The sequence below is a fragment of the Schistocerca gregaria genome, chromosome 8 (genome assembly GCF_023897955.1).
Source record: "Schistocerca gregaria isolate iqSchGreg1 chromosome 8, iqSchGreg1.2, whole genome shotgun sequence".
In the NCBI taxonomy this organism is placed as follows: Eukaryota; Metazoa; Arthropoda; class Insecta; order Orthoptera; family Acrididae; genus Schistocerca; species Schistocerca gregaria.
The window spans coordinates 421,894,974-421,919,135 of NC_064927.1; the positions used below are offsets into that span (position 1 = coordinate 421,894,974).

Genomic DNA, 24,162 nt, shown 5'->3' on the forward strand with positions numbered 1-24,162 from the left:
ATATCCTCACAGAGTGACAGGAGAGTGATGCACATATCCTCACACGGCGACATGTGTTAACACGTAATGCACCCAGGAACACTGTCAAACATGATCGCTTTGGTGGTCCAGGTATTAAGGTGTGGTGAGGCATAATGTTACATGGGCACACTGACCTCCAAATCTTTGAACACACTACATTCACCGGTCAATATTATGATGACACTGTACTCCTTCCCCGCATGCATATTTTCAGGGGTGTATTTGGCACTGACTTCATTTTTATGGATGACAATGCATGATCACATTGAACTGTGCAGGTGTATGAGCTCTTGGAATGAGAAGATACAAGAATTCCTTACCAACATTGTGGCCGGCAGCGTAGCATGTTACAGAAAATGCATTGCCATTCATGGTGATCACACACCACATTAAGAACCACCTCCTGCATTTTGTAATGTCAAAGGGACCATATTATATCACAATGACCTCAGTGTAGTTATTGTCTTTAAATGAAAGTGTCATTTCTGCTCGTCTCATTGTGCATTCCTTTCGGTTACCTTCTTTACTGTAATGTACTATAGCAGTTCTTTCTTTGTGCGGTTCAAGTTCCATCGAACTATGTTTCTTGACAATGATACATCATGCAAAAATTACTTTAGTCCTAAGTTTTGCACACCAAAGCTCCCTCTGCACGTTGCCCGAGGGAGCTGTGACATGCACTTACTGCCTGTCTCTCCCTCCCAACCATCAGCCGGCCTTCCTTCCAACACTCCCTCTTACACCCTGCCTCTTTTGCTCCCCCCCCCCCCCCCCCCCCCACTGTAAACCTAAGAAGAGATAAACTGAGTAATCTTAACCCTCTTTAAAAATAATGGAACAGAAGTTAACGCGTAAGATAAATATAAAAATCTACACACATTATTTTGACCTGCTTAACACAAAAATTGTTACATACCTGTGATATATCTAACTCCACAAGTTTTGGTAAGTGCTGTGTTATGTAGCGCAGAGCCACATCTGAGATGTCGCATCCCGCCAAGCGGAGCGTACGCAGGCCTTTCAGTCGTGAACGAGACCCTACTAGACCTGGTCGTGAATCTGGTGGTGGGCTCAGCAGTTCTCGCAAGGACGCGTCATTGAGTCCCAAAACAAAGCTGTTGAGAAAGGAACCAGTATTACTGACTACCAGAATTAATACCATCGTGGAAAGTCCTTGGTGGAATACAAATGATGAAACTAGTAAAGGTAGCAGCTCAGTGCATAGTTGAGGCACTGAGTTGGCGATAAGCACATAAACAAAACTGAAAATGTTGCTCAGGTTTGAGGCGATGTCCTTCTTCAGAGCTAACTACAGAACACAAATGCATCTGCATGACTACACTGTACTGGAACTGCAGCTCGTCTGGGATGATGGTGCTTATATGGATGGAATGGGCAAGTGGAGAAAGGGGGCGGGGAGAGGCACAGTAGGTTAGAGGGAATGGTGACTGAGAGTTGGGAGGGAGATGTAGCAACCACGCATTCTAGGCACGTGGCAGCAGTGAGCTCACTTTGGTGCAAGGATGAGGAGCTGCATGTTGCCAGAGGGAGCTATCCCATACACTTACTGCCTGTCTCTCCCTCCCAGCCATCAGCCGCCCATCCTTCCAACCCTCTTTCTTACTCCCTGACTCTTTCCTTGCCGCACCCACTCAACCCAACGCAAGCATATCACATATACTGGCAGGTAAGATGATAGCTCAAGCATAAAAAAGGCACCCAAAATCGTGGTCGTCTTACATGACAGATATAAATCATAGATTCAAATTTATACACATTTAAAACCATTATAAAATCAAATAAATCACTCACCAGTGCAATTAAAATGCTGCAAAAATCATCTCAGGAAAGCAGTTCCTCAAGTACATCCTCACTTGCAGTGTTGAGAAGCTCATCGTATGGGTCCCATTCTGCACCTTGTGACTCGATTTCCATTTCATCATCAGTACCCTAATAAATTGTCCTCTATGCCAGCAACAGCACTGGAAATCCCACACTTCTTGAAGGACGTGATCACAGTTTCCCGTTCCACTTTTGATCTGATCACAAAATCACACAAAACATCAAGTGATGCAGCCCGCATAGCTCCACCTTTCGCAAAAGACTTTTCACCATTCACGATCCAGTTGTTCCATTGTTCACGCATGTCGTCTTTGCATGGTTTATTCAGAGAGGTGACTAAATGCTGTAGCATAAAAGTCAAACCATCCAGTGTAACAGCGATCTTGGTATTGCTTCGTGCTATGCGATTTTGGTATTCTCCATTACGTGACCACAAAACATATCCCACACCAACAAACTTGGTCGATTTCGTAGAGCACATGATCGCCTATGCCACACATTTTCCATCCACAATTTTACACCATTCTTGTCCACCCATCCCTTTTTATGAAAATGTATAAAATGCCTGGCAAAATTTTTATTTTAGGAACGGTTTTCTGCTTGAAAATGACTATACTTTGTTCCATCTGCCACACATATTAATACTACTGTAAACTTGGTCTTTTGATGACCTGTACTTATGATTTGAACAATTTTTACACATTATGTTTCCACAGTTTTAGGGTTCATCATATCAAAGATCATCAGTGTGTCTTCCATGCTTGCATTATGAAGAGTGGAAACTTGTATTTTTGCCTGAACAACAAACTAACCAAAACTCATAACTTTAATGTAAAGATCTTTTGGTAACTTCTGCAAAATTTTTGTTTTCTGCCATATTCCACATTTTTTCTGTTCATAAAAAGATTGCACCAACTTACTGTTGCTTCAAATTCTTTCCCTGGATTGGCTCATGCCCACTTCATTGTATAAGCCCTAATCATATTTATTGTGACAATATAACAGTTCTGCCTCTGTTCTCGTACCCATTCTGCAATACTATTTTCTGCATCTGGCAAACAAACTGTTCCCCTCCTAAGAGAACAATTTCCCTTTGGCATTTTTTAATAGCATCTTCATTCTTTCCTTAATCTCTTACCATCTTCTGTGTTATATCAAAAGCCCCTACAGCAGCACAGTTATTTGATTCTTTAGTCTGATTTATGACCTTTAGTTTGAGTCTTGCTTCATATTTCCTTCTTTTTGTTGGTTTCAGTGTTATGCACGCACTTCACAAATTTTATGCCAATTACACTTACCGTTTGAACACACAACACACCCTACACCAAAATTTGTTAGCTGTACATATGAGTTCATTATTCAACATGTTCTTCTAGAAGGAAAACCATACCAATGCTGAAGGAGGCTTTTGCTTTATGATATTTGCAACTGCACCAGTTGTTCAGTAGTACACAGCAGATATGTGTGCAAAACTGAATAGACAATATGATGCTTTCATAAATACTCAAGGTGTATCCAGATGATCACTGTTCTGAACTAAATTTACAAGCCATCGATAGTTTGGAAATCATCTTATAGGACAGGCATACTGTAAAAGTACATATCTTTGACGAAAATTTATACTTTGTCTTATCTGTAGGTTTTCGTAACTGCCGAAATATACAGTACTCCCCCTAGCCTAGCCTAGCTGCAGTGCTGGTACAATGTAGCCATGTAGGCATATGAGTGTATATGTACATTCTGTTAGCGGTGAAAGAAAATTTGCCCAAAAGCTTAGCAATGTATTCTGTTGGCTTATGCATTTTTTGACCATTTAACACGCCTTCCACAGAGTGAGGTGTTGCTTTACTACTTCAACTATTTATCTTCCATTATTTTCAGGACATATTCAGGTAAACTGAAGCAATAGTGATGAGTAGAAAAAGAAATTCCAAAGATCTGTATGCAAACAGTACTTTTATTACAAAAACAGTTATTTATATTCAGCACTACTTGCCAGTAATGTGTTCTATTACTTAGTTTTTTAATATTGTGTGTATGTATGTATGTGTGTGTATGTGTGTGTGTGTGTGTGTGAGAGAGAGAGAGAGAGAGAGAGAGAGAGAGAGAGAGCGCCAAATACTGCACAGCTGGTAATAAAATACATATTAACAATAACAATATTTTTCATTTAGCAGAAAATTGTATATGAATTTATAGGACTGAAAAAATAAATAAGTTACTTTATTTGATTTATTTTTTATTTTATGGCGTTCATTGGGTGACTCATCAGTTATACAGAGGTTTGTACAAGTTGTTGTTATTCAATAATATTTCTTCTTCATTCTTTCAGATATATTATTTCTTTCTTCATCTGAGATCACTCTTCCTGTAGCCCTTTCATTGATCTTCATTTGTAGTCGGTTCGGCTGTCTTGCAGTATTCTGGTTTTTCATGCTTTGTTTTTTGTCTTCTACAGTAATTTCGAATTCTCGTATGTCTTCGTTAATTTCTGTGATCTGTTTAATGTTGCCCTTACTATTTACAATTTTTCTATCATTCCCTTATTAATTCTGTTTTCTGGTATTCTCATTAGATGTCCAAAGAATGAGATATTTTTCTTCCTGACAGAGCTCATTATTGGTTCTATTTTCTTGTACACTGTTTCATTTGAGGCTATTCTCCACTTCCCATTTACTTGACACTGTTTATTTATGCATGTCCTAATTATTCTTCTTTCTATCATCAATATTTTATAAATTTATGTTGTATTAGTTGTTCTGAAGGTTGTTTCAGTTGCATAACTTACTTTATTATCGTCCAGGAAACATTTTTTTTCAGTTAATGTGTATTAGACCTTCTACATCTACAACGGACAAGAGTGTATGGAGAGAAGTATGGGTAAGCACTTGACTTTTATTAATTTTGAGAAGGCTTGCAATATCACATCCTTTAAAATGCTATGCAAATAAGACATGTCAGGGCAGTCTACAACATGTTTGTAGCAGCCACATACTAACTGAAATGGGAATAAATATTCTGAGACTTTCCCAAGTATTCTTCTTCTTTTCCGGCATTACAGCCCATGATGGTCCTGGGGTGTTAGATTAGATTAGATTAGTTTCTTGTTCCATAGATCCGTGTTGAGGAGATCCTCGTGGATGTGGAACATGTCACCTTTTTTTATTTTTAAGCTGAAATAACAATACTAATAGTATAAATATATACAACACACCATTTGTTTCTATTAAAAAATTCGTCAATGGATTAGAAGGAGTTGGCCACTAGTAAGTCTTTCAGGCTCCTTTTAAACTCATCTTTATTTGTAACTAAATTTTTTATGTTTGCTGTCAAATTATTGAAGATGAGTGTTCCTGAGTAGTGGACCCCTTTTTGAACTAAAGTGAGTGCTTTTAAGTCCTTGTGCAGATCATTTTTGTTCCTGGTATTGTATGTATGCTGAACTGTTTGTTGGAAAAAGAAATATATTATTTAGGACAAATTTCATTGAGGAGTAAATATACTGAGAGGCAGTAGTTAGTATACCCAGTTCTTTGAAGAGGTTTCTACAAGACGTCCGTGAGTTTACTCCACAAATAATATGTATTACATGCTTTTGGACTCTGAAAACTTTTGTTTGACTTGCAGAGTTACCCCAAAATATTATACCATACGACATTATGGAATGAAAGTAGGCAAAGTATGCAAGCTTTTTCACTTTTATGTCGCCTATGTCTGCTAACACTCGAATTGCAAATACAGATTTGTTAAGGCGTTTCTGCAGTTCTGTGGTGTGCTCCTCCCAACTGAATTGATTATCAAGTTGTAAACCCAGGAATTTAAGACTGTCAACCTCTTCTATCTGTTCTTCTTCATACTTTATGCATATGCTGGGTGGAAACCTCTTACAGGTTCTGAATTGCATGTAGTGAGTCTTTTCAAAGGTTAATGCCAATGAGTTGACTTTAAACCATTTATTAATATCCATGAAAATATCATTAGCACATATTTCTAGAACTACACTCGACATACTATTTATTGCAATACTTGTGTCATCCGCAAACAAAATGAACTCTGCTTCTGGCAGTGTAACTGACGAGAGATCATTAATGTACACAAGAAAAAGCAATGACTCTAAGATGGATCCTTGTGGGACACCACATATAATTTCTTCCCATTCTGATGATGACTGATGACTTAATTCACTAGTCCCTTGCACTGACACCCTTTGTGTCCTGTTAGCGAGGTATGACTTGAAACATTTTGCATCACTGCCCGTGACACCATAGAATTCTAATTTATTTAAAAGGATGTTGTGGTTTACACAACTGAATGCCTCTGACAAATCACAGAAAATACCTGCTGCTTGTAACTTGTTATTTAATGAATTAAGTACATTTTCACTGTAGGTGTTGTCAACCACCTGTCTCCTTCAATCATCTCTTCACTTTGTCAGCCCTCTCCAGTTCCATACACCTTACTTTCTCAGATATCTGACTCTACAATATCAGTCATTGAAATTTCGGTCTCGCCAATGAGCGGCTTCCCTCTGGCTTTGCAGTTAGCACCTTCTTTGGCACTCGTCATCCTTCCATCCTCTGCATATGTTCTAACCACTGTATTCTTCATGCCTTTACATCTACAGTAAGTGGTGGATTTTTTTTATAGAGTTCATACAATTCTGCAATGGTCCTAATTCGCCAGGCACCACTGCCCCATATATCTTGCACAGTACTTTGCGTTCCCATGCATCCGAGGCGTATTTGACCTGTTGTGCTATTGTCCACATTTTGGACCTGTACGTAACAACTGGTTTTATAATCATTTTGTAAACTGTCATCTTCAGCTGTCTTGAAATGTTGGAGGATCACAATGAGTTAGGAAGCTTTAATAGCACGTGTCATCTGCAGGTATTCTTTCTTTATCTCTTTTGGTGCCATATTATCTTCTGTAACCATTCCTCCCTAATACTTAAACTGGTTTACTATCTCAAACCCTTCAAATTGCTCAACACCTCTCCACCTTGTTTACTTTCTGGTGTTCTTCATATATTTTGTTTTTTCCTTACCTAAGAACAAGTGAAGTGCAACCACTTCACATTCCGGAACTGCATAGTTTTCCAGCAAATATTCCTTAGTTCTCCCAAGCATGGCTATGTCATCTGCAAATGCCATATTCTGAGCTTGTTGAAAATCGTGTAAGCTATTCTGCTAGGCAGTTTTTGCACGACAGCCTCCAGACCCAAGTTAAATAATGTCAGTATTTGAAAGATTGGTAAATTATTGAAATATTTGTCCGTAGCTCTTGATTTGCAGCTGGTGTTGCTTCAAGTCTTTTTTATGGGTCTTATTAGCTTTGGTGGTATCCCCAGCTTCCATAACACCTTGAGAAGACAATTTCTGTTGATACTGTCATAAGCTGCTTTAAAATACACACACAGTTGCAGCACAATTATATTGAACACATTACATTTTTTTCATTATTAATCCAAGGGCGAATACCTGATCTGTTTCTTCCTGTATCCACACTGGTTCTCCTCAATTATGGCTTCAACATGTGGTCATAATTTCTTGTGCCATATCCTAGCCAATACTCTGTAGGCAGCATCACCAGTACTGTTCCTCTATGATTATTGTGATTTGTTCTATAGCCCTTTTTATGTATTGCTATAATGATGGTTGTGTTCTGAGCTGTTGATTTTTCACTTTCTTATACTACTTCTGCACCACCATACTTGAACATTTCACTTTGTATCTTATCTTCTCCCACAGCTCAATAATTCTTCATCTCCTTAACAGCTACTATCACTTCTTCCAACACTGGTTCCTCTTCTTCACCACTAGCTACCAGCTTGCTCCATCAGTTCCTCTTCTTCAAAATCCTGGATTTCCCCAGATTTCAACAGTTCTTTAAAATATTCTTCCCATCTTTATATGATTTTGGTTTTATTGCCAAACAACTTTATCCCTGCATATCGTTGTCTGTGGCTGCCATCCTTGCTTTGTCTAATTTAATCCCCTGAACATTCTTGTATTATCATTTTTACTCCTACATTCCCCAATGTCCTACAATCTATTTTTTTCAAATTTTCTTTTTTTTTTCCTTCTGAAAATAATTGTTGCTTTCTCTCTCATCTGTCCATAATTTTGTCTGGTGGCAAGCATGTGTTGCTGGAGCATCTTTTCCCCTGTGTTTTTCCACTCCTCAATAGTGTTCTTACAGTTATCACCGGACCATTCACTTCACCTCAATGTTTTCCAATTCCAGCTTGACTTCCACCATCTACTGAATTGTTCTTTCTATTAGCTGACACTCCTCCTCAGCATTAGCTTACTCCTTAATGACAATTGCTCTCATGACTTCATCCATTTCTCTTTTGAGTTCTGCTCTTTCTTTCTCATTGGTAATGACAAATATTCTGAGACTTTCTTATACGTTAAATAATTAAAAAGGGGTTGTTGTCCCCCTATGCTGCTCATCATGTTTATGTAGTCTGAAAAGTTTCAGACCTCAACATGATGATAGCAGTACTTGTCAAAAAAAGTTCGGGAATTTGTTTGCACATGCACAGTAAGGTGATGACCAAAATTTCAGCCTTTTTGGTCATGCAGTTGTTGTTTGACAGTTGTTTCAGTGAGTTGATGCAAGTGTTTTTGTGAAAATGAAAAAAAAAGAGTATCAAGCAGTCATCATATATGTATTTTGCAAAGGCAGTACACCTATGCAAATTAAACACAAGTTGTACACTGTGTACAGGGACTCTGCACCATCATTTACCACAATGAAATTCAGGGCAGCTAAGTTTAATCGTGGCTGTACCAGCTTGGGTGATGATGAACATTCAGGACAGCCAAAAACTGCAATAACTGACAACAATATTGCTCGAGTTCACCAAATGGTGCTACATAACCATCGAATTAAGGTGAGAGAGATAGCACAGGCTACGAGCATATCTAAAGAATGTGTTTCTCACATATTGATTCAAAGCTGGCCGTGTATTAGATGCCACTATTGCTTACTCTGCACTGTCTCACACCTCAGTGGTTTCCACTGCGGAAATCGAAGAATTGCAGTTTCAACTGTTTGGGCGCCCTCCTTACTCACCACATCTACCCCAAAGTGATGTTTTTTTGTTCCCTCAGCTAAAACTTGAGCTTGGATGGCAGAAATGTTCATCGAATGAAGAGACCACCACCTTTGCAAAAAACTGTTTTGCAAAGAAAGACAGTAACTATTATCTGGACAGGTTAAAAAGATGGAGGCATCACTGGGAAAGATGTATAGGCTTATGTGGAGATTATGCTGAAAAATAAAAATAAATTATTTCTTTGTTCTGTCTGAAATGTTACTACTCTAGTGTATTAAGAAAGTGAATGAGAATAGATGGAAGGGAGGCTTACCACTTCAGATTACTGCTTGCTGGTGATTAATTGATGATAGTAAATGATGATGAAGATATTGCATTCATGCTATAAAAGTTAAAGATGATGTTCAAGCAAGGAGACTAAGATCAATATGCACAACCTGAGTGTGTTGCAGCAGGAGAGCAAATCAGCAGATTTTGACATAAGCAATTAGACACAATGAATAATGCCAGTGTCTCTAGTCTGACAACAGATGGGAAATGTGAAGACATTTGCATAAGAGAGTTGCCTTGGCTTAGGGATCAACAAGAAATTTCAACTCTTTGTTATCATCATCCAAGATGGAATTGGGTCATGTGTAACGTGAAGCTAATGTCTCATGGATGCAGTGTATGAAAAACATTGACAAAACATAATTTGATTCTCTGGGCACCAAAGTTGACAAAACCAGGGATCACCAACTTTTTTGGTATGGCAATGTTAGGAAAATGAATGACAAACTATAACCTAAGAAGATTTTAAAGTATAGTCCAGAACGAAGCAAAACAATAGCAAGTTAAAAGGGGGGCTTGCAGGAAGCGGCCAGCAGAAACAGACTGAGTAGTGTTCAACATGCAAGAAGCAGAACAATTTGTAAGCTCCCCATCTGAGGGGAGGGGCAAGAGGAGAGAAACAATGGTCTCTCCAAACCAACTCACAAATCAATGCATTTTTCTTTAGTTTCCTTAATCCGCGCATAGTGTCCACTACAGAGGACAGCTGTTAATGGTCGCTTCTTTGGCATTTTCAATCAGTCCTGAGGCTGCAAATGGACACAGTTCACTGCAATGGGCACTCCCTACTGGTGTTGTGTCCTGCATGCGTTTGCAGCCTCATGACTCACTGAAAATGCCAGAAAACTGACCATTATAAGTTGTCCACTGCAGTGAAATTCATGCAACACAGGGTTATGTTTTCAAGAATATTGTGAACCAAAACAAGGAAAGTGCATTTGGCATGAACAGAACGAAACGTGGTAGCAAAATATACAAGGAGAGGTGATGGTACAATGATAAGATAAGTAATGGTTAAAGGATAATGTGCTTTATGAAAGACTGGTCACTCCCCACTCTAAATGCGTTTAGAATTTTACTTTAACATGCAGTTAACTAACTGCTGAATGTAATCAAGAACACATGAAAGAAAATGAAAAGAAATGAACTGTAACAGCAAAAGGTGGCAGAGAAAATGTTCAGTATAAAATCTGCCTAATTAATAGTGATCAGTTTAAAAAGTAATATCATGATGTGTTTCATGGTTTAGGCCTGCAATCCTGTTCTAGCCACCAGTCTATTTCTTCCTCAGTTTTCTAAAACACATTTTACCTATCAGTCAGTGTTAAATTGTTTGCTCCTTTAAATGATATGATTAGTCACTTTGGTCTGTATTTTTTGATTTTTTTTTTCTGATGTTGAGAAGATCTTCATGTCTCTTTCTGAGGTCTATATTGTGGATGTGAACCAGCCTACTATGATGTCTTGATTCCTCGCAGAAATTTCAATGCTCTGGCTTTAATTCAGTTTCAGTTATTAGCCTTCATGATCCATACATCTGGTGGTGAACACTTACTTTTCTGTGATGAAATTTTGAATTGGCCTGTGCAGAAGATAGCCAAGACAACGAGTGACACTCATTAATGATGTAGAACAATACATTAGTACTGTGAAATGTAGAACTGTACATGTTATATTGTATGCAATCAAGGTAATGTTAAATTGATTAAAAAAGAGTGTGCAATTTCAGTGTCTTTCACATGTATTTGCTTTAAAAAGATATCCTTTTCCAGCTTTTAACGATTAATTGCATTACCAAAATATAACATTAGAAATTCAATTTCTTGTCTGACAATCACATTTGAATCATATAAAAAAGCAATGCCAATAAAGATATCCATATAAAGTTAATATACAACTAAAACAGTTTTTATCAATTTCCCGCAAATGAGTGAGGGTTGATGTAAACCCCTTTAAAAATTAGCTGTTCAATTACACTGATGTCCAAAATTAAAGCAACAACCAGAAATTTTGCAAGGTTGTGTCCCCCCCACACACACACAAAACAGTATAAACATACGATAGTAAAGTGGAAACAAAAGAACACAGAACATCATCAACTGCAACATGTATACTGACAGACAAAAATATTATTAGTTTTTTTTCCAACTTAACGGATTTGAACACATATTCCGACAACTGTTTAATGCGCTCATTGTGGAGTGTGACCACCTCTGGCACCAATATGGGCCTGACAATGATGGGACATGCTGTGAATGATGTCATCAATCTCAGGTTAAACAATAATTCCCATTCTTCCTACAGAGCTGCTCAGAAGTCTTGGAGAATGGTTGGTGGATGCTGATGTGATGCAACCTGTCTTCCTAGTGCATCCCAGACATGCGACCAGGCCACACCATGTGTGCAATATCTTCTGTTCCCAAAAAAACATCAACCTCACATGATCTATTAGGCTGAGCAATATCATCCATCAATACAAAGTCCAGGCCCACAGCATCTTGCAACAACCGCGCATGAGAGCCCAAGATCTCCACATGGTACCATATGGTATCTGACAGCAGTTAAATCTCGTTGATTCACCAGTGCAATTTCATGAAGAGTGTTCGAGTGGTCAACGTAATCCTTATCCACAGCACTAGGGATTCTCCTCGATATCGGTCCCTTTCCACAATGTTTGGGTCCCGAAATCATGTTCCACGTGGCCTCCAGATGTGAATCTGTTGAGAATAACTCTCCATACTAAATCGACACTCATTTGTGAAAAAAACATTGGTCCACCATTCGATCTTCCAGGTGGCATATTGACGGCTCCACACTAGACGTTCCCTTCTGTGACGACATGCAAGAGGTAAAGATACAGCAGCTCTCCAACAATTCTGTTTGCCTCGCTACAACATGTCCAGGGAATGCTGCAAGGTCAGATGCCAGTTGCAGTGCAGTACTAAGGTGGCACTGCCATGCCCTTACAACCAAATAACGGTTCACTCTTTCTGATGTCACACGTGGTCAGCCCTGTCGTGGTTCCTGGATACAGTTTCATTCTCTATAAACTGTCACCTCATCCACATCAGTTTGCTACTGTCCTGCTTCCGTTCTTCTTCACCACAGAGTCTGGTAAGTGTCTTCCCTGTGCCATACTGCACTGTCTGTGACAGTTTACACAGCGACTGTGGATATGGGACTACCGTATTTACTCGAATCTAAGCTGCACTCAAATCTAAGCTGCACCTGAAAAATGAGACTCGAAATCAAGGAAAAAATTTTTTCCGAATCTAAGCCACACCTGAAATTTGAGACTCAAAATTCAAGGTGAAAGAAAAGTTTTAGGCTGCATCTCCAAATCAAAACAAAGTTGGTCCATTGTAATATGAGACACAATTTAGGTCGAATGAATGACGATACAGCTACAGTAGTTTGGTTAGAGTCGTAAGCTTAGCAGTTAAGCTTTACCAGGTAGCCATTGCTATGCGTCAGGCATTCCGTCCGTATTTATACAGGTACCCTTCCTTTTTCACGTGCTTCGTCTGGTTTGAATTGACTGCTTATTTTTCTTTGATCTGATAAGTGCCGTTCTCTTTGTTATAGATGTTTACATCACTCTAAGCTGAAAATGCATTACTGTACTGTGTCATGCATTGCTTGTCGCATTCTGATAATGAGTGCTTACAACCTGTCGCCGCTCAAAGCATGACTTGTTTTGTGTGCGCTACCACAGCTAACAATAAGAAAAAAGAGAGGAATCGTCTCATTAGCAAAACAATGGCAAGAGACTGCTATTTGTTGTTACTTACACTGCTGATTTCTTTGATAATGATCAACAAGAACCGAATAATATACTGCATATGATAGAAAATGTTCTGAACAAGAGTTTAGCGAAAAAATTTCTCCGTTTGAAAATCTTTGCGGATGCCTCTTTAGTACATTACATTCTGCACAGAAATTAGGATCATCTTAGATTTAAAAATCTAGTCAATTTCCGTGCTTCATTTCTGACTGTATCACTATTCCGCATAAGAATAATACGAATATAAACATGACATGATATGTATATTCTTCCGTGTTTACTGTTGTCTCACTCTTACTTTCGTAGTTTATTAGGCAGTCAGGATTTAAATGAAATAACAGCAAACACAAAAGAATACATGGCAAAAGTTTTATATTCGTATTATTCTTATGATGAAGAGAATACTGCATGTGATAACAATTCATAAAAAGTTCCTATTAGCAACCACCTCTTCTCACAGGCAGGGAAAAATTCAGAATGTAGAGTTGGCCAAATTTACAAACATCCCAAACAGCCTTGCCAGTTGGATTTTCGTAGTACATTGAAATGCTGTTACATTCGAAGATGAACAATACGGAATTTGTATTTACTTCACTGGATAATGCAGTGGTCTTGCCTGCCCCCCCCCCCCCCCCCCCTCCGGTCAGTATTTATCTTTGTGCCTGCAAAGGATGCCTGTGAAGCGCTACATATATTCGACGGCGGAAGTTAGTTTTGGCGGCACCTACCAACATTTTTCAGGACTTCCACTTACTTTGCATTCAATTCTAAGCCACAGGTGGTTTTTTGGATTACAAAAACCAGAAGAAAAGTGCGGCTTAGCTTCCAGTAAATACGGTACCTTGGAAACAGTACTCCACTTGACAAGTACCTTAACGTCATTGCTGGCATCTTTGTCCGTTGATCGGGATGCAATCTTCCCTGCAGACCACAATTGTAATAAAATCTGTTGACAGTTTGTATGATTTTACCGTGAATCAATCACAGGATGAGAAAATAGCAGTTTGTTGCTTTAATTTTGGCCAGCAGTATATTTTATAGAACAGCCTACAATTTGATGAGAAACTGCGTTGAGACTTACCTGAGATCAAGCACAGAGAGGGGAGGACAAGTGCACGAGCGGAGAGCCGAGGCACCAGCCCAGGAACACCCTTGCAGTGACAGTTCTCGTAGCTGCGGGAGCCTCGCGATGAGCCACGCAAGATGCCGTTTTGCTGGTGGCGGTGTGGTCCAGTCGAGGTGCAATGCCTCAGGTTGCCGGCGTACGATGCCCGCCAGAAGTACGCCCGAGAGATGCCGCCTCGATAAGTCGGTACGCCTCCACAGCAGAGGGTCGATGGATGCTCTGGACCACGCTCGACATACCGAGGCACACCGACCGAGATCCTCCACAGACAGAAACCTTAAATACAGAGAAAAATCTATAGTGTGTCATCAAAATGAGTGCTGCTTAAGAAATGTTATCTTTTTAACATTACTGAAAGAAAACTGCATTACAAAATCTGTTTCAATAAAAATGAAAGATGTTTTTTGTTCCTTTCTCGCTCTTAATCATTGTTGGCCTTTGTAATGTGGTAATCCCATCCTTTGCTTTAAATGTTCAGAAATGTAAAACTGTGAACTCCACAAACATACAAATATATACTGCTGGGAAAAAATGCACCACCCCCAATGGATCTGTTCAGTGGCACCAGGTTATAATATGTGGATATCAAGTGGTTACAGTGTTAAATCATTCACATCTCATAGTCATTAGCAATCGTGAGAAGTTGCAGCATTAGAAAATTGCAGTGAAATGCAGGAAGATCTGCAGCGGATAGGCTCTTGGTGCAGGGAGTGACAACTGACCCTTTACATAGACAAATGTAATGTATTGCGAATACATAGAAAGAAGGTTCCTTTATTGTATGATTATATGATAGCGGAACAAACACTAGTAGCAGTTACTTCTGTAAAATATCTGGGAGTATGCATACAGAACGATTTGAAGTGGAATGATCATATAAAATTAATTGTTGGTAAGGCGGGTGCCAGATTCAGATTCATTGGGGGACTCCTTAGAAAATGTAGTCCATCAACAAAGGAGGTGGCTTACAAAACACTCATTTGACCTATACTTGAGTATTGCTCATCAGTGTGGGATCCGTACAAGGTCGGGTTGACAGAGGAGATAGAGAAGATCCAAAGAAGAGCGGTGCGTTTCGTCACAGGGTTATTTGGTAAGCGTGATAGCGTTACGGAGATGTTTAGCAAACTCAAGTGGCAGACTCTGCATGAGAGGCGCTCTGCATTGCGGTGTAGCTTGCTGTCCAGGTTTCGAGAGGGTGTGTTTCTGGATGAGGTATCGAATATATTGCTTCCCCCTACTTATACCTCCCGAGGAGATCACGAATATAAAATTAGAGAGATTCGAGCATGCACGGAGGCTTTCCGGCAGTCGTTCTTCCCGCGAACCATACACAACTGCAACAGGAAAGGGAGGTAAGGGCAGTGGCACGTAAAGTGCCCTCTGCCACACACCATTGGGTGGCTTGCAGAGTATAAATGTAGATGTAGACATGGTGCTGCAGGCTTGCCAGTGCACTCTCTTGTTTTGACCCTGCAGGCAGTAATTTTGCTACGTTTTGAGGTGAACCGCGTTTGCAACATTAATTCTAGTGTACAACCATGCCTCACCAATGAGTATATACTCTTACTGAACATCTTCAGCCATCTGAACGGAGTTGCATTGTGGGCCCATGGGAAGCTGGATGGACAATGGCAGATTGCTGCACATGCTGGGCATTGGGTATCAGGTATGGTGGTGTGTTGCTGTTTTCGGCAGTAGTCTGTGGCACATTCCCACTATGGACCAGTTTCTGGATATCTACATAATAAAAGATGCACATCGAGATCAATACATTGCGCGCGCAGCAATGGCTAAATGAACATTATCCAGGAAAGAGATCAGGGCGTATATTGCACTTTACGTGTCATCAAGGATCACTGGGAATCATCTGCTTGCACAGGACAAAGATCACGTGAGCCTCTGGCCATGTTACCACTCACACAATGACAACACGAAGCACGACTACTCCAGTGCCATGAAAGATTTGACTGGAGACTGGAAAGGGTATGTGAGTAACAAACATACACTCCAGTGGTGCAAACCTGGTGAGCTGCTTATTCCAGAGTGCATCTGCTCACAACACACAGGTCTCACCACAGACTTCATGGAGTGGGGACTATCAGTTACAACTTGCTATCACATTTGGTGTTTCTGTAGGATAAAGCAATCAGTGCCCACTACATTGCACATGTTTATTCACATGCTACTGTCCTTTCTTCAACAGGGAGATGATGTGCTTTTTCAGCAGGACAATACACGTCCACATACATCTGTGTCACAACGTACTCTTCATGGTGTACAACAACTGCCCAGGCCAGCAAGATCACCATATCTCTCACTAAATAAACAAGTGATTGACATGGTGAAGTGGGAACTTACTCATTCTCCAAAGCCTGCAAAAACCATTGCCGAACTCCAACAAAAGGTGCAAGATGCCTGGGACAATCTGTTGGTGCCTCTGTCATTATTTACATGGGAGAACACACGGCTGCGTCGCCACCAGAGAGGGGTTACACTGTGTACCGATAAAAATGTTTCAGCAGCCTTTACTGTGAAATGTGCATTTCATTTGATCTGGATTTGTTATCATACACTCCTACAATGATGAACTGCCAGTCACATCACTTGTTAATAAAATGACCTTGTCCTTGGTGGTTTTGCATTTTTATTTTCCGGCTGTGTAGTATCCTATGACAACAACATCAATGAGCTGCCACTAAAATCAATCAGCTCATAAAAAGACCTGAATATTGACAGTTAGTGGAAATATGACACGGAATGATCATCTAGGTTCAACTGTATGTAGACTACCTTTGTTGGTAGGATACTGTGAAAATAAGATTAGTCTACAGAAGAGATTGCTTACAGAACACTCATGGACCCCATCCTAGGATATTGTTCAAATGTGTAGGATCTATACCACATAGAACTAACAGGGGATACTGAATGGACGAGGGTAGTATGAATGGCCATAGAGTTGTCTGACGTGCGAAAATGTGTTACAGAAATGACATAAGCCTGCACTGGCGGATGCTTGAAGACAGATGTCAGTTATTCCACAAAGGCCTTCTTACAAAGCTTCCAGAAACAGAATTACGTGAGGAATCGAGAAATATATATATATATATATATATATATATATATATATATATATATATATATGTGTGTGTGTGTGTGTGTGTGTGTGTGTGTGTGTGTCTGTGTATGTGCGGATGGATATGTGTGTGTGTGTGTGTGTGTGTGTGTGCGCGAGTGTACACCTGTCCTTTTTTTCCCCTAAGGGAAGTCTTTCCGCTCCAGGGATTGGAATGACTCCTTACCCTCTCCCTTAAAACCCACATCCTTTCGTCTTTCCCTCTCCTTCCTGAAGAAGCAACCATCGGTTGCGAAAGCTAGTAATTCTGTGTGTGTGTTTGTGTGTTTTGTTCATGTGCCTGTCTGCCGGCGCTTTTCCGCTTGGTAAGTCTTGGAATCTTTGTTTTTAATATATTTTTCCCATGTGGAAGTTTCTTTCTAATATATATATATATATATATATATATATATATATATATATATATATATATATATATATATATATATTGTTCAAAAAGAGAGGAATGAGAGCTGGATCGGCAAAAGTCAGTCAACTTCAGCCTGCACATGTTTTCATGTTTTGTGTCCAGCACAGCCAACCTCAATGGTTTACTCCAAAACCTTCTATATGTAGCCAATACAAGGTGACTGTCGTACAGTGTTGCGCTGTGATACAAATCAGTATACTTCTTGATGAGCTGATGAGATGAACAGTGATGTGCCCAGGAGCCCTGTGAGAAAACTCAGAATTTTTGCAAAAATAATCTCAGTCCAACAGTGATTGTAAACTGCCTTCCCCTTTGCCTGAATTACTTTGAAATTGTCATTTTGTTTATGTTTATTTATTGTAGGAGCTCCTGGTACTATTTCCCTTACAAAGAGAGGTCCCCAGAGTGGCGGCAACCGCACATGTGGCAGAGTTAATTACGGTTCCAGGTATTATACTACCTTTTGTGGGCCTCTGTTTCTGAGTAATCAACAACAATGAATTTCCTGTTATTCACTTAATGACTGAAGCTGCAATAACACTGATTTCTGAACCCCCTCTCTAGCTTAGGGTTTGTTAGTTGGCTGGTATGCTCAAGGTAGTGGAACTAATCCTGAGCCACATGTGAATTATTATTATTATTTTTTTTACATGTTCATAGAAATTACTTATTATTTTCATTCAATTAATTGTGGCTGCACTATGAATATGATTCTCCCAAATCTTCCTCCAAAGGCAGTCACTGAGATGGATAATACTCAAAATGTAACAGACAAGTGGACAGACACAGTATGATACCTAAGTGAGGAAGTTGTAATTACTGTAAAAGAGGTGTCTTGCCTGCAATTAGAACATGAGGAGGCAGGCTCTATTTTCTTTAATTCAAGAACACAGACCTGTTAAAAAGTCATGTACGCAACCGAAATATCTGAAGATATAGGCCACGAGGTTGTCTACTTGCTGTCATATAGCTGTACGCAACCGAAATATCTGAAGATATAGGCCACGAGGTTGTCTACTTGCTGTCATATAGCTGTGATGGAAGTACAGTACAGTTGGCACAGTCAAAAGTGAAAAAGTTATTTAGGGCGTACAACATTTCATGGGAAATGCCCAATGACACTACCCTTAAAGACTGCCAGTGGATCCCTTATGTGAGTAATTGCTGACAACTAGGAAGGGTACTGCAGATAGATACACCAAGAGGAAGAAAACTACTGGATGTGTGATGGATTCGTTGAACTCCCCAAGAGATAAAATCATTACTGATACCGCACAATCAATAAGATAACAGCGACAACGATAATGCATTATGCAGAAATGAGGAATACAATGAGACTGATCCTAGGTGACTAGTGTGTGCTTACAACTAATTGTTACATATGTTAATAAATGTAAAAATTTTAATAATTCTTTGCATTGCCACAATTAAAGTTTTACTATTTGTTCTTTTGAATTTTGAACTGTCGATGAGAACTGATGTGGAATTCGTAGCAACAAGCACCAACATTCAACAGGAAAATATCAATTTCGATTCCTCAAAGCCTCTAAACTCTTTTTATACAACTGTCTCAGTTTTTACTTACATAGACACACAATACATAGCAGATGACAGTTGGTACAGTGGCCAGAAGATGGTACTATCAATGCTGCTTGGAGCATAAACTGATGTATCAGTCCAAATGTAGCGCCAGCACTATCTGAAGTAAGCATGACTAGTTCCCCCCACTGTCCCTCACCCCTCTGCAGCCGAAATGCCAGCAGGCGGAGAGCAGAGCTCGCTTCCTCTGCTCCCCGCACACTGGTCAGAATTCGTTCATCCCCTTGTGAACAGATTATACCACAGCCACCTAGATAATTCTCCAGTAGGGACTGCAAGATACGGCCAGACATTTCAGTGCACTGCATTTAATAAGTGAAACAGGTACAAAAACTCTAATATGTTGTACAATGGAGATTAACCCATCATGCACTCTACAGTGGTTTACAGTGTAGGGATGTGGATGAAATGCAGCAATTATCTCTTTTATATCATCTGCTATGACAAGTTTACTTTCATAGTGTGAATGCAAATACTTGGTGCTAAAAATACTGAGCTATGGGAGTCAGCTGAGACCTCATGAATGCTTTTGGGGTCTCGTGGACTCAAAAAAATGGTTCAAATGGGCTCTGAGCACTATGGGACTTAACATCTATGGTCATCAGTCTCCTAGAACTTAGAACTACTTAAACCTAACTAACCTAAGGACATCACACAACACTCAGTCATCACGAGGCAGAGAAAATCCCTGACCCCGCCGGGAATCGAACCCGGGAACCCGGGCGCGGGAACGCTACCACACGACCACGAGCTGCGGACTCTCGTGGACTCACAGAGTCCACTCAGATTGAAAGGAAGTGTCACAAACTACTAGAACATGTTGTTCATGAAACTATTACTAAATTGCACACCACACTGCACCTACCATAGTTCTACTGCCTTAACCTTTACACTGGGAACTGGGAAGTTTGTGAAAATTATGTGAGAGCTACTGACAGATTTAAACAGTGAGTTTGGACCACATAGAACTTTAAAAAAATCTCTTTATTTCAGTGCAGCAAGCCATTTTAATATTTTCAGGTAGTATCAAGGATAAGATAACATGCATCACAGCGTTCCACTGCCAATTTCTCTGTCTTGATCTATCTACTGACACTCGATGCTGACTTCGTTTTATTTTCTGCAAGCTTTTATTCACTTTTGCAAATGAAGTAGCTGCTAGTTATTAAAGTTCATATGTTTTAGTCATTTTCAGGAAACACAATGCTGTTTCATATCTCATAAATTGTTAATTGTTATATCAGATTTGTGCTTGTGTGAAAGTTTGTGTGTTTTCTACTTCAGAAGAAGGCTTTTTGACCAAAAGTTAAAATGTATAGCATTCTCCGCCTATCTACGAATCAACGTCTCCTCTATATGGTGAATATTAAACTATCCTTTTCATAATATTATTCTTAACTGTCATACACTTTTTAAAAACAAAAAAATACTATCATTAACAAACAGCTTTTATCACATACCTGAAAACTTGTACAAGTGCAGCTGGATCTAATATAGGGTTCGTAATAGGTGCAACGTGGGGTGGTGGCGGCGTTGGTCGAACTACGTGGGTAGGTTTGCGTAACTGCTTTGTGGAGTTGGCAGACAGTTGGTGGGCAAGCTGTGTGCGAAGGGCGAGCTTTCGCGGTTCAGAGGAGGCCGAAAGAGGGGATGGAGGTGGGACGGATCGCGAAGGGGGCGGCTGATCCGCTCCATCTGATGTCGAACCCCGTCCTCCTCCTCCTCCTCCCCCTCCTCCACCACCACCACCACCGCCACCGCCGCCGCCGCCTCCTGCATCTTGCGGTTCACCTTCTGAGGGAGACTGCTGAGGTTTCCCTCCTGTCTCAGGTCCTCCTTCCCTTTTATCATTTTTCTCTTGTTGGTGCCCGTCACCATTTAATGACTCTTCCTGCAAGAAAATATTACACTAAATGTCACATTACTTACAAGCACAGTCAGACTGAGCCACATTAGCTCAAATAACAAATTGTACAACTTCGTTACCCCTAATCTCTGCAAATTGCAGAGACTGAGAATAAATTAGGTGAAAACTTATCTTTATATTACTAACAGTTTTACTTACTTACCTCATGGTTCCTCTCAACCCACCATCATTACCCCATCTTAACTTTGCCCAGTGGAACACAACCACACATTTCACAATATTCCTAAAATTGAATGAAATCAAAATTGCAGCAGTTTTCTATACAAAATTTAAATAAGGATGTTTATCTATATCAGTGATCAAACATATTTGTGCTTTTGCTACCATTTAATTCCAGCACGTTTTCATGAAAAATAAGTTAAGTGGCTGCAGAAATGATAATTCAATCATATACTCTGTATTGGAACAAGAAATTCAATAAAAACTCTTTGGAGAAAAGTAGGATATATTTTTAAAGAAGCAAACATTAACAACACAATAAAACCCTGTTCTCTCTCTCTCTCTCTCTCTCTCTCTCTCTCTCTCTCTCTCTCTGTTACACGGCACACCAACCAGCTGTTCTTCCTCCTGGTAACTGACATGGCATCCTAAATGTGGGAACACTTTCTCCTTCTGACAAGAGGCCTGAGGTGTTGACTACTGCAGACAAGATCCAGAGTCAGCAGGAACCACTTTACCTGCTGGGACTGGAGCTGATCTTCCTGCAAAGTCTGGACTTGAGTACATAGGAAGAGACTGGCTGACACTAAGGGCCTCAATGTGATATGGGTGATAGAAACTCTCAAGGAAATAGCAGTCAGGTCAGGAAGGGAGATTAGTGTCGACTCACTACATTTGCTGAGGGGATTTCTTGTGACATATGGACAAAACGCTATTGGTAGCTGCTAAATGCAATGGAAGAAGCAGGTTGCAAATGGTTCATGTTTACACCCACGATACTTGTCACTGGGACTCAGATCCCATCCTTCGCTCATCTTTGTGGCCAGCTTAAATGGTGACGACTGCTACTCACAAACACAAGGTGAAAACATAGCTTACAAGTTACTAGGGCAGGAGTGCATTACACACATGAAGCAACTTCTCTTGTAGCAGAATGAGATAATTTAGCAGAAGATAAGCACGAAACATGAATCAAATTTAGTATTTGGATGTTTCTATAACACACCCAGCATCAAGGATTTGAGCACTAAGAAGTGTGGAAAACACCATGTATAAATTTTCTGATTGCGCATCAGTGATAGTGCCGATGAGATTCTGCCAGCTGTAGACAGGGAGATACACAAGTTCAGAAATAGAGGAAACAAAAACAATTCTTGTGATTTTCTACATATATTCTGAATATTATCTTGAACAGTTGGATCACAAACTCATTCACAAGGGAGAAAAATATTATGCCTGCTTACAACATACTTTCTGAAACTTCTTTATTCAGTCAGTGTAGGGATGTAATCAGTGATTATAAAGCTATTTACCGCACCAGGGACCACTCAAACTTATACAAAAGGAAGGTGGGAAGGTATATATGTTTAACCAGGGTGACAAGAAACTAACTCGAAACTACCTCAGACATCAATGGCAAACATCTGTCTCTAAGGAGGAGTTATGGATAACTGCAACTTAATGTGGAAATTAGATCAAGAAGCAACTATACTAGGCATGAAACTCATGCAGAACAATACAGATACCTAGGCCGAAAATCAAATGTGATATCACTAGATCATTTTTAACTTTGGAGGAACTTGGTTCATTTTGAGCTATACCTAGAATATAAACAGCATGTCGTAAAAAAGAATGTTACATCGGTTGGGTGACATCAGTCTGTCAAAAGCGACATGTCAGGGAATCCGCACCAGCTCCACACGGAAGCCCAGGAACCAGCCCATAAAAACCATCCTAATAAAGGGCCTAACTCTCCAAAGACAAGCAGGTTCAGCTGTTGGACACCAGAAAAAACAGTGTGCTGCTGGCCCTGAGGAACTCCATAATGCCGCAAAAGTGTTTGTGCAGTGATACTGAAACCAGCATCTGAGCTGGTCACATCTGTTCACTGTCGAGCCCACGTCACCCAAATACAAGTGCTTTGTGTCATCAACAGTCCTCTCCTCATAACGGACAAGTTGTTGTCACGAATGTTTGTGTGTTACATCTGCCACACATTTCTGCTGGTAGTGTGTGACTGTTACTCCATAAAAGAGGTGAGGTAGTCCACATACAACTTTTATTCATGCAGTTAGCTAAAGACCTCAGATACAAACAGGGGTCAACAACTCAAATCACTAACCACATCATTTAATCGCAGGTCTGTTGTGCTCGTACCATCTCTCCTACCTCCTCTCACAAGTCACTACCGAGGAAGCTTTACCTCTTATCACACATTTTCTGTCGGACCACACCATTTATACATCGATTAGATAGTCATCAAACAACTTAATCATTGAAAGCCGTGCAGTCTTTCCTGTGGGTTAATTGTGGCCTAAAGAACTCTTGGGTAGTAGAGAATCTCAAGGTATATGGCCTGATGATTCAAGTGGCTGTACTAGTGAGCCCCCCGTTTTAATTTCAATATCTAGCTTCTATTACACTAAAGGTGTTTCACTACTCATGTAACAAGTATTCTCTTCCATTCACCTTCTACCAACAATAATTGGACTCCAACAATCTTCATTATTACCCTGACATTAGGAAGGATTTGTAGAACTCAACACCAATCATCTAGACTTCTTTTCACTGATGTAATCCAAACTATTCCAACGGCAGTGAAAAAACAACATTAAATTTCTCATATATGTCATTACAAAAAAAATCTCTTTCCAATATATTTTTCACAACAGTACAGCATCAAGTTCCAGAACGTAGCCACTACATTTATCTAATGTTTTGGGATGATGTTTACAACAGTTAAAAGTAGGAGCCAGATTGTAT

The 24,162-nt window shown here is 39.9% G+C and overlaps 1 protein-coding gene across 3 annotated transcripts in view; it reads right to left on the reverse strand.

Annotated features, from left to right (window-relative positions):
- LOC126284485 (jmjC domain-containing histone demethylation protein 1) overlaps positions 1 to 24,162 on the reverse strand; it is a 118,734-nt gene that overhangs the window by 11,413 nt on the left and 83,159 nt on the right. For all 3 annotated transcript variants that reach the window (XM_049983445.1, XM_049983442.1, XM_049983443.1), the window contains 3 exons: positions 20,774 to 21,204; positions 14,125 to 14,445; positions 938 to 1,136 (listed from right to left, as the gene is read on the reverse strand). In XM_049983445.1, the coding sequence (XP_049839402.1) occupies positions 938 to 1,136; positions 14,125 to 14,445; positions 20,774 to 21,204 (951 nt within the window). The remainder of the gene's footprint in view (positions 1 to 937; positions 1,137 to 14,124; positions 14,446 to 20,773; positions 21,205 to 24,162) is intronic.